The sequence below is a fragment of the Syngnathoides biaculeatus genome, chromosome 18 (assembly GCF_019802595.1).
Source record: "Syngnathoides biaculeatus isolate LvHL_M chromosome 18, ASM1980259v1, whole genome shotgun sequence".
NCBI lineage: Eukaryota > Metazoa > Chordata > Actinopteri > Syngnathiformes > Syngnathidae > Syngnathoides > Syngnathoides biaculeatus.
In genome coordinates this window covers 12,905,704-12,917,872 of record NC_084657.1, presented here as the reverse complement: position 1 = coordinate 12,917,872, position 12,169 = coordinate 12,905,704, and the positions used below count along the sequence as shown (strand labels likewise).

Sequence of the window (12,169 nt, the reverse complement as noted above, 5' to 3'; positions counted from 1 at the left end):
TCAAATGTGTCCAGAAAATTCTCCCGACAGCTACTTCTGCATGACCCAGTTTTGCATCCGCCTTATCCATATTTGGTTAAGACCCCCCACTTTGCTCTGATTCTTTGCAATCCGTGTACACGATCCAATCGCGAGTGCACAAGTGTTTATGCTCAAAGCGGAAAGCGAAGATCTTCGTTAGTGATGTGGATGAGATTGAGAAATTGCCGCGTTGTCAGGCCCTCTTTGCAGAAAAAACATCTGGAACGTAGGAATATGATGATGATTTTAATTCATATTTCACATGTTTATTGAGTTGGTTTGGTACAATGCAGATACTATACTTGTGACAGAGCCTAAAAATGGAAGCAAATACTTGGTTGGTAGTGGATGTTTGTCTTATAGCTGTCTGAAGATGCCCCCACCCACACACCCCCACAAAAAAACAAACAAAAAAAAATACCCACTCATTTGTCTTAAAACGTCTGAGAATACAAAAACAGCGTTGGCCTATCACCGCAGAACATCGGGTCCCCGTCAAACACTCCGGTCCCCCCTCAGTCCAAACATTCTCTGCTCCCTCGCTCTTGTTTACACTCGCTCGCATGGCAACCACCCAACAATTGCGCCGGACGCCGAGCGCCGGTCGGCCCTCGGACGCCGTTGGCGCAGCGCGGAGAGCTGAGGACTCACAGGAAGTCCATTATGAGTCCGGCGCCGCACAAAAGGGAGGCTGTGAGCGCCGATCGGGCCTCCTCCATCGACAGTCACGCCAGCTATGACCGAATGGCGTCACGTGAAAACATTGCAGGATTTTTCTGTATTGTTTGATGGTGGATACAAAATCCACGCTACACCGAGCATCCAACAGGATGATCTTTTACGGACAACTGGATAGAATTCGGAAACGTGTCCTGCAAATCCATGTCTTTGAAAAGAGGCAAAGCGGCTGCGACCAGCTGAAGAATTTGAGGGCATTTTAAGTATTTCTGGAATGATAGACTCGCTCTCCGACTTCTCCCCTGGGCACTTGAGTGCTTTTCAGCTCGGTGTTGTGATTGCATTGGATTACCGAGCCCAAGAAACGGCTCGCTCTCCGGAGGGATGGACTCGCACCAGCCTCGACCCTCGTTCTTCCCCCCCGACCCCCCAAGAGACCTTTAAGATATGAGGCCGAGGGAACCGCGGGCATGTTGCTGGAATCAAACCCAGCTGAGCAAATGACTGAAAACATGAAAAAAATAATCAACATGTTGACAACTAAGATTCAGTTTTGTCATTCAAGATTTGCTTTTCTGTCTACTACACGAAATCATAAGTTGGTTTTAAGCTTCCGCTATGTTTACTTGTTGCCTAAAAAAAACAAACAAACAAAAAAACAAGTGCTATAGAAAAGGATGTATTGCATTTTCCCTCATGGAGGCAGCACTTCATATCAGTCACTTGAATTACGTCAATTTGAATTAAAAAAAATGCTTTAAGGATTCAACAAAAATTTAATACAGAAAAAAATAAAAATTAAAATGTGCATATTTACGAACAATTATAAATTGAATGCTGATGATTTTGACTTAAAAGTTAAATACAACTTATTACTTATCAAGTTAAATACTTAACGAATATACTACACTGGATTTAAGAAGGAAAAAAAAAGCTTCAGTAATATTGTGTATTTGAACATTTATTTCTGTGATTCTTTCGCATACCATGAGAAGTAGCGTGCTCTATAATCAATTGTGACATCACAATTTGCAAACGGGTCGGTCAAAGTAAAAAGAATTGAAACAGTTTTGGGTCTCTCGTTGATCTACAAGTGACCTCCAACTTCTGTTTTACGTGCCCCGGTTTCATTTCACTTTAGAACGCTCACGCGGCTCTTACGCCGCACGAGTGTTAGTTTCGACTTCCTTGTGGTTTTAGCTGAATCTGTCGTCAGAGGTTAGTCAAGGTTTTAGTTTTTTTGGTCCCTGCATTAAAGCCTTCCTGACAAATCTGAGATCATAATTACGTCCATAATTCCTCCGCAGCGCATTTAGGATGAGCTAATCGTCTGTGCGCCGCTTTTGTCAACACCGGCATGTTGCTGATCCAGACAACCGAACGCGAGCGAGTCAGCCCGTTTTGTTTTATTATTATTATTTATTTTTTTATGGCAACACTCAGCGGCGATGAAACAACAGCCAAAAAAATATCGATGGAAAAAATCTTCCGCAATTCGCTGCCTCAGCTGCTGCTGGTTTGGCTGGTATCCGCGCCATGGATTCCCATCTGGTCCATTCATTTTTAGCCCCTGCGAACATCTGCAAGAGAAGTGACGTCGTGCTGGGGGGGTGCAAAGAAGCTGTACTAACGTCAATGGTGCAGAAAAGCACCCCACTGATGTTTTATGGTCTTACTCAATGCTGCAATCAAGGCCCAAGCCAACAACCAGGGACACTTAGGGGGGAGAGGAGAAAAATAAAACTCCAGAGAGTTATTAAATGCCCTCAAATATTTGAAACGCTGGTACAGTCATTTCAATGTTTTTTCCATCTATCTCAGTGGTGCAAAGTAATGTCCCACGTATTTGTTTGTCATTCACTACTTTCTGCGTGTAAAGTTTTGCTCGGGCGCCATCTTGTCACGTCTTGGCGACAATAGATACATTTCACGCGACGTCACAAGTCACATGACTTTTGTTTACCGCGCCCACCGGACGGCAAAACTGCAATACAACTGGCGTGTTTTAGTGATCTTTTTGTGAATATCGGCTTGCTTCTAAGCGTCTTATGGCCTTTTCGTCACGGTATCTGACACTTCAGGAGTTGTTTACCTCTTGCTGGGCATTCAGCTAATTTACTGTGGTATCCTCCACACTTGTTACATATTTTTACGGAGGTTTTTGGGGCTGTCAATATGCCTACTAGCACCCGCAGTGAAAATTTGCTTTCCAGGTTTGCGGTGGATAACGTGAACCTCGTGGCTAGCCATTAGCCTTTAGCTGCACTTTTGCTAACTCATGGGAGCTGGCTATGTCGAGCCTGCCCGCTCCGGCCCGTGGCTGAGCAAATTTTTCGCGCACACTCTGTGTGTTGGTAGAAAAAAAGTATGCGATATCTGACCATCTCATCGCTGTTTGTCTTTAAGCAACATCTCCAGTTCTGTCACAAAGTGACCTCAATCACTTCTGGTTACAGTGTTCGTTTGTCAAAGGACTTTCAAGACAAAAGATCAAACGATAACCGTAGCCAAAACATTACAGTAAACATTTATTTCTTCCTACCCATGATACGTAGACGCGATCTTGCCGTCCAAAAAAGTGTAAACACGCGATCGGCATGACGTCAGTGAAAAGTATCTACAACGAAGTGTTGAAGTGAGCGGAGTAGCTTCGTTTATCAATCGGTCAATTAAGAAAGTGGCAATTGGCCACCATCTTGTGGCTTCTAATAGCAACTAGAACCCATTTTAGAAGGGTCATCATATTTTTTTGACGACTTGGTACTTTTACCCCCTATGTTTTCAAACATATCTATGATGTCTACTTATTTCTACTCCACGATGACGACGACGCAATGCAATAAAAGAAAAAGATGTAACGCGAGAGAGAGGGAAATGTGAAATAACAATTCCCATTGGTACATTTTATGTAAAAGTTACTCCTTTTTTGGGGTTTGTATTTCCGCAATTATTGGTATTTCTACTTCAGTACAGGGTGCGACGACTTTTGCCGCATGTGCCCCTGATGGGCGAAAACTTCCTTCCACGTACTCGTGTCTACTTTAGTGTCCTTTTCCTTGTTTCACTTATTCTCTCGCCTTCCTCCTATTACACTTAATTCCCCCCTCCCTCATTTCTTCGTGTTCTCTCCATTGCTTGCGCATGAAGTCACCGTTATGCTTTCTTCCCCAATAAATAACGCAATGCTATCTCCTCTTTTCTCGTACTTGGCTTTTTTTCCGCCTGTATGAACATAACTCCCTGGCCGCCCGCATGCCTTTGCCGTTAAAGGAGACGTATTGTCCATTCCTCTCCGCATTTCAGAACAGTGCCAGGTTTTGTTTTGTTTTTTTTTTTTCAACTGAGTCAGTGATGTGCTTTTGTCAAAGTACCTCACGGATAATTAATGTGCACTTACAGTACAAAGTCTACAATATTTCTTGTAAGATGAAATCAGCTCCTTTTTAGCACTCTCTTTCAAGTAAAAGTTTGTCGGATCTCACCAGCGAGTGTATGTGTGTGTCCGTGAGGCAGTGGGCTGGATTTCATCTGTGTGTGTCGGTGTTGGATTATCTCCTCAATAGAATTGCTCATGGGCTCTGCCTCGTCATCGCGCCAGCAAGTGTATGCGTAACCGTTGGCGAGATCTCCCCGTGGGAGTGTTAGCAATAGCGAGCTGGGTATTGCTGGCAAGTGTGGCCGTTCCAGCTAGCGTTAAACCGTGTCTGCCGGCCACATGGCCAGGATCATCATCATCTCACCAGCAAGTGTATGCATGATCTTGTCAGCCAGTGCGAGTGTATCTTGTTGTCTTGTACGTAACAGTAGTCTAGATCTCACTGGTAGGAGTGTTAGCAATAGCAAGCTGGGTATTGCTGGTAAGTGTGGCCACATTCCAGCTAGCGTTAAACCATGTCTGCCAGCCATATGGCCAGACCCATCATCATCTCACCAGCAAGTGTATGCACGATCTTGCCAGTCAGTGCGTGTGTATCTTGTTGTCTCATATGTAACAACAGTGGGCTGTATCTCGCTCTCAAGTACGTGTGTAATGGCAAAATGACGTGTAGGCGTTCAGGTCGGCATTTGGCTCTCTCACCTACCGTGACAGATTGGGTCTCGTCTTCTCACCAGCAAGTGTGCACTGCAAGCCAGCTGCTCGCTTGTACTTGCAGAAGCAGAGGTCTGAGTTGCAGGCATAAGGCGGGGGTGAAGGGTGGGGGTGGGGGGGATACAATAAAAGCATGGACCATTCACCACATGCAAATTCATTAATTCTGACTTGAAACTTTTCTTAGAATCTCTGCGGACTCGAGTCCACTTTGAGGTTGTCATGGCAACTGAAGCAATTCTTTCCCCTCTCGAAACTCTTTCATATTCACATAAATTGCTCGGCCTTTTATCCTGATTGAACCATAATGAGATCATATCACGTTAGACATTCTAAAAATGCACGCTCGTTCCTTTTTGACCAAGTTGAGCTCATCGAATCGGAGATTCTTCATCAGTACGTCAGCCGCTTTGCTCATTCTCACTGAACAGTATGGTTGCTAATTACTAGCGGTGAGTGAACCATTAGCCAATCACAGGGCCAATTGAGACAAGGAAGTATTTGTACTCACATCAGTGCCTTCGGGGAATTTACAGACTCTTAATAAGCTTTATCAAACTTATGATCCATTATCATCACTAAACTTGGGCATTGTTCTTATGCTGTTTGGGGTAAAATGCAAGCTCTATAGGGTTGAACTCTGGAGATTTTTTTTTTCTTTTGTTTAGCCTGGGAGCCTTCCACATCTGGTCCCAAGATGAAATCAACAAAGGGTTGTTGATTTAGAGGTTGCTTCAATGTATTTTGTGTGTGTTGGTTGAACCTGTATCTTGTATAAATGTGGTCCCCCAGGCATAAAACATATCTGAAGAGCTATTTTTTTTGACTAATTAATATAAGAGTCCACACACCTTACAATACTTTTTTATTTGATGACATCACTAGGCGGCACGGTGGCGCAGCTGGTAAAGCGTTGGCCTCACAGTTCTGAGGTCTCGGTTTCAAACCCGGACCCGCCTGTGTGGAGTTTGCATGTTCTCCTCGTGACCTGCGTGGGTTTTCTCCGGGCACTCCGGTTCCCTCCCGCATCCCAAAAACATGCAACATTAATTGGAGACACTAAATTGCCCCAAGGTGTGATTGCGAGTACGGCTGTTTGTCTCGATGTGCCCTGCGATTGGCTGGCAACCAGTTCAGGGTGTGCCCCGCCTCCTGCCTGTTGACAGCTGCGACAGGCTCCAGCACTCCCTGCGACCCTTGTGAGGATAAGCGGTGAAGAAAATGGGTGGCTGGATGGATGACATCACTCGTGTTTGACTATCTACAGTAAAAACTACATGAACTGGCCTCACTGTTCCAATACTTTTTTTTTTAAGTATCCAAATAATAGTGAAAAGATCTCTGTTGCCCCCTGGTGGGTGTGCCGCATATGCCAAAAATTGTCCCCTCCATATTAGTTGACCACAATAAGATAGGGAGAAATTACATTTTTTTGTGTTTTGGATATCAGTCCAAATATTAGTGTTACTACTTTCATTGTAATTTAATACTTTTACGATCAATAGTATATCAAATTATGGTGTAGCAATTATATGAAATATAGTACAGCAATAGTACAAAAAATGACATATACAAGGGGGACGGGTGGGTTCAATACCCAACCTCTTAATAACTAAATGTGTTTTGCTTTTCCACTCTCTTCCTCCCGTCTTTGTCTTTCATCTTTCTCTTTAACGCCCTTGCTAGCCTCGGGTCAGAAACTGCTGTTGCCTCCATGACGAAAAGGTGGGGGGGAATGCGCCCGGTTGCCATGGCGATGCTCCCAAGTGACCCGTCGTCTTCACTAATGGGAAATATAAAGACCCCAAAAAATGGAGGCGCCGTCTTGCTCGGACAAACGTGCGACGTGTTTAAGAGATTTGCCGTCACTTATCACTCCTCCTTCATCCTCTCTTCTTCTGCTTCCTATCCTCCATCTTTTTTTCTTTCCAAATTGATCCATTGCAGTTGTTCTGCGCTCTCGCCATCTTTCCTGGAGCCGTTTCTGGGTCACGGTGGCTGCATATGAATAATAAACAGCTGTCTGCTTCATAAAGAGAATTATTTATAAGGGTGCCCTTTCAATAATAACCTGTGACTCGACTCTCGCACTTTTGTTTTTCTTTTTCTTTTTTAATCGTCTCATTTTTAATCCCATCCCTCGCTACGTCTGCCTTAAAAAAATTCAATATTCCTTCCTTTTCCTGTCTCTCAGTCGAGGGAATAAATATGGGTGGTTGTTGTGAGATGTTGGACACGGCCGGTACATGCTAGAATTCCCACAGCACCTGTAGTTTGGCGGGTTTATGAAATGATAACCATCCATACGTCGATATATTATGACACCAATTTACATATATAATAGCTTTAACGAGTCACCAATTGTTGTCATATGTACTTGCCAGAAATTTCTGCAACTCCTTTCATGATGTTCCCATATGACATTACATCCATCTATCCATCCATTTATTGTAGCGCTTGACCTCATTAGGGCGGCAGACGAGATGCAGCCTATCCCCAGCTGACTTTTAGCGAGTGAAAGCGGGCTGAACTCTGGACGGGTGGACCCCAGTTCTCTCGCCCAAAAAATTCAGCTGCGGTTCTCCCGCGACCCAAATAATAGTTGATGGAATATATCTCAAACATTTGGAAATTGAGGCATTTTTAATTTTTTTTTTTTGCTGTTATCACAGTGTCAATATTATTGGTCAGGTCGGGGTGATGATATTTGATGACATGCAGGATGTCGAGAAAAAAAAATAAATCATGCGGGGTGACTAAACAGAAAAAGAAAGAATCTGGGAGGGACGGGAGGTCAGCACAAAGCCAGACCAACGCCACAGGCAGTAATAGCGTAAGGTCAGCTGGACCGGCTGGTGATTGGCCCCCTCGAGCTACATGTCGAACACACACACAATCGCACGCACACACACGCGTTGTTGAACGTTGAAGCCAGACATTCTTGGAAAGCTGAATTTGTTAAATGAAGCTTCTTTGTGGACTATTTTTTTCCCTTTTATTTTGCTGAACTCTGCAGTGTGTTTAAAAATGTCTTTTAAAAAAGTTTAAAACAATTGAAAACTTGTTGGCGAGAGAACTTTCAAAAAAATGGAATTTGCATATTGAGGATTTTCACCTACCACGTGTTGCTCTGGAAGGTATCCATAGATTGATTAAATATGAATTTGTTGCGAGCCATGGTTTTGTTTGTACACCTTCAACCGCATGGCCGCAGCTTTAGTCCAATGATTTGAATCTCTTCTGACCTTCATTTCACCTCAGCAGAGAAGGATGTGTGTGTGTGTGTGTGTATGTGTTTGCGTGGGTGCATGCGTGTGCATGTGTGTGCGTGTGATTTCATTTTGATATGTTATACAATCAGTAAATGTAGCTTTAGATTAGATGAATAGATAGTAGATTTCAGTTTGGTTTTTTTTTCAACCAGGATTACACTGTAGTGTGTTTCACTGTATTTGAATATTGGTCATACTTTGCTTGTTAGATCAAAGATTAGTGTTATTAAATGACCAGAAAGTGTGAACAAATAATTTACACTTTTTTGGACAAATTACATTCCCTCAAATATCCGCCTCATTTTCCCTGATAACAAATTTTGTAAAAAAAAAAAAAAAAAAAAATGCAATTCTTGCAGTTTTTGCAAACCAAAACAGCAACACATACAAAAGTCTCTCATATAAGTCTTTTTCATGTTTTATTGAAAAAAAATAGTAATGCAGCACTAATTTTGTCCTTTCTGTCTTGTTGCCAGGGCCTTGTACACGTACGAAGATGATAGCAACAATTTGACGATGGCGTCATCAGGAGGTTGTTGTTGTTTTTTTTTTTTTAAAAATCATACATTTTACATTTATTTACACGATAGGTTCGATAGATGCCATTCCTTCTTTGCGCCGCAGGTGGCGGGCTGGCAGAGATCACGCTAACTTTTGACAGCGCCAGGATTATGTATGGTTTCTGCAGCCTGAAGGAGCCCAACGCTGCCCTGCCACGATACATCCTCATCAACTGGGTGAGTGACTTACATCGAAATATGCCTACAAAGTTTGGGATTATTATTTTTACTGTCAACAAAACGAGCAAATAAACACAACATTTTGAGATACACCACAATACAACAAAAGAGCTGGCATTTTAAATGAGACAAAACTAACGTGCTAAAATTTGGTATGGGTTTTTTGGTCTTTCCTTGTATTTATGAGAGTTGACCAAATGCTAACGTGCAAACATTTGGCACAGTAACTTATTGTGAGAGATCAATTTAAACGGCTAAACCCAACTGATAAGAGTTTTTAGATCTTGCCGTGTATTCTGGTACTAATTTGAATGTTGAGAAAAATGCCACAGCGCTCACTTTTTCTACGCTAACAGATAAGACAGCAACCTGAGTAAATCACATGCTAAATCCGACTGATGAGAGTATTTGATTTTACCCTGTTGTCAGGCACAATTTCTCACCTAAAGTGGTCAGATGTTTACGTGCCAAATAGTTTAAAGAAGTGAGACGGGAATCGCCGTAGCGAAAGCACTGACGTAGAAGAATCAATAAGGTTTTTACATAATTGCCTGGAGTCAGGTACTGTGCAAAATGATTAAAATGCTAACTTGCTAGCAGTTTGAAGCAATCAACCTCTAGTCATCCAGTCATTCTACCTAGCTAAAAAGTGTTCAACCAGATTGGTAAAGATTTTACAGGCACAATTCCAATTGAGAATATATAAAATGCTCACAAACTGGCAGTTTAGTTTATATTTACGTATAACAAGCGACCAGCCTGAATAACATAACTGCTAAGTGACGTTTGCTTAGGATTTTTCACATATTGACCCCTCCGTGGATATTGCGCAATCCGCGTCACTGACCAATCAGAGGCCAGAGATCTGCATAGACCAAAGCCCGTTTTTGCTCCCGCCATTTTCTCTGACAACATTGAATGGTCCAGTATAGGTTTAGTTAGCGTTTTATCGCGTATTTGGGTTATTTAACAAAAAATATGGTTAAGAGGTGTAGTCACGGACTTTGTAATAGTGACGACAGGTATCCTGAAAGGCTAGTTGGTGGAGTTCGATTCGTACCCTTTCCAAAACCGAAGACCCAGTACGAAAAATGCCTTCGATGGATCAAACTTTGTGGAAAACCGCATCATCAACTAAATCCATCTAATATCAACCCGGAACACATATGTTTGCACGAAGGTATGCCCTATATTTGATTTTCAATTCATGTCTCATATAAATTAATTCAAAGTTCTTCGCTAGCATAACACTGCTACGTGTGAACGATTGACACACTTATTCTTTGTTGAGCGATATTTAGCGATGATCGGACTGCACAAACGTATTGATTTCTTGGTGGCTCACGGCCGAAGCTTAACCAGACTGTGTTTGCACGAAGATATGCCCTAAATTTGATTTTTAATACAGGTCTCGTAAAAATGAATGAGACGTTCTCCGCTAGCATAACATTGCTACGTGTGAACGATTGACACACTTATTCTTTGTTGAGCGATATTTAGCGATGATCGGACTGCACAACGTATTGATTTCTTGCTGGCTCGCGGGCAGAAGCTTAACCAGACTGTGTTTGCACGAAGATATACCCTAAATTTGATTTTATAATCCACGTCTCGTATAAATGAATGAGACGTTCTCCGCTCGCATAACATTGCTACGTGTGAATGATTGAATGAAATCAGAAGCATGGCGTCTCTCTCAGTTAAGATTGTATTGTATTTAGAATCTATAATATATCGTTGATTTGAATGAAATCAGAAGCATGGAGTCTGTCTCAGTTCAGAATGTATTGTATTGTATTTGCCATTTTTACTGTTTGTCTTACGTCAGCGCGCGTGGCGTGACGTCACTTCAGGGGGCGTGGTTAAGTGCCCTGTACGGAGGGGTCAATTGCTGAAATGCTAACGTGCTGAAAGGTGGTATGCTAACATCTAGCCATAAATTGTTGCTATCGCGACGCCATCTTTGAACTGAGAAAAGTGCCATTGCTCTTTTCACAAGTGGAGGAACCATAAAGTTAACAGTGCACATCAGCTTCTTGGGAACAGTATTTTTTTGAAAATATTTTCATAGACTCAGCTCCATTGTCATTTAGATTTATGACTCTACTTTTTCTCCCACTCTGCCAGGTGGGCGAGGACGTGCCCGACGCCAGGAAGTGCGTCTGCGCCAGCCACGTGGCCACCATTGCAGACTTCTTCCAGGTGAACTTGAGCGATCGATGATTCTACGTGTATTAGGGCCAGAGCAGCGACACCAGTTTCTTTCAAAATTGGTCGGACGTGTCTATCATATCATAAGATGCATCAAAATGTCTCAAGGGTCCCATTTTGGGCAAGTTCCGCAGCTCGTACTGTGACGAACTCCGAGAAGGGAATTCGCTCAAATGAGAACCCCAATCGCGTATGTTACTAAAATGGATCGAATATTTGATTATTTTCTTTCAGAACCAAGCGTGTTAAAACCTGTAGGACGATCAAAGAGGAGCGTGTGTGCGTATGACTAATACCGTCACTCTTTTAAGTAATCTCTCTGCGATCCTCCTCACCATCGCTGTGGTTTGTGTGTGCGTGTTATACTTGGCGGACAGTCTATTTTGGGGATTTGCCGGGTAGATAAAAGAAGGAAAAGAGATTAAAGAAGCTATGACATTTTATTCATATAGCGGTGACTGTGAAAGATGTGGTACGCTTAACTCCAGTGGTAGTCAAGTGATTTGTGGCGTCGCTTCCCCAGGGGGTGGCGGTCATCATCAACGCCAGCAGTCTGGACGACATCGACCCGTCCGCCATCGGACAACGTCTCACCAACGGGACGACGGTGGCGGCGAGTCCCGTCCTGAGTCGTCTGAAAACCCGAGAGGAGGAGCACGGAGACGTGGTATTAGAAAGGGGGAAGGGGATGTAAAAATATTATGAATCTCATTTACCACAGTTGCAGTATACCGTAATTTCCGGCCTATGAGCCGCGACTTTTTTCACACGCTTTCAACCATGTGGTTTACGCGGTGATGCGGTTAATTTGTGCATTTTTTCTAACGGCCCCTAGGGGGGCACTCGAGCGCAAAAGGTAAGAGTGAGACCGGTGGAATATATGTGCCGAGGAAGTGACGTTTACCGGTCCGGCCCTGTTAACGCTGCGCTGGCGTGTTACTGCGTGTCTCAGTGATTTCTACCGCTACCTGTTAGCGCAGCATTAGCAGTAGCATGCCAGCATTAGCGTTAAACCAGGGGTGCGGTATGCGTCGAGTCTTGGTCGATCGTGGTACGGCGTGCATAAAAAAAAAAAAAAAGACAATGTTCTCTCAAAACTGCACGCGTGCATAATTGTGCACCGCTAATGCAGTCTCTTCGCAGATATTCTGTGTTGC

At 43.2% G+C, this 12,169-nt stretch overlaps 1 protein-coding gene across 7 annotated transcripts in view; it reads left to right on the top strand.

The window, feature by feature from the left end:
• The window catches only part of dbn1 (drebrin 1), a 55,440-nt gene that overhangs the window by 34,145 nt on the left and 9,126 nt on the right, over window positions 1-12,169 (top strand). For all 7 annotated transcript variants that reach the window (XM_061802594.1, XM_061802590.1, XM_061802588.1 and 4 more), the window contains exons 2-5: window positions 8,538-8,593; window positions 8,686-8,798; window positions 10,929-11,003; window positions 11,536-11,679. In XM_061802594.1, coding sequence (XP_061658578.1) covers window positions 8,538-8,593; window positions 8,686-8,798; window positions 10,929-11,003; window positions 11,536-11,679 — 388 coding nt within the window. The remainder of the gene's footprint in view (window positions 1-8,537; window positions 8,594-8,685; window positions 8,799-10,928; window positions 11,004-11,535; window positions 11,680-12,169) is intronic.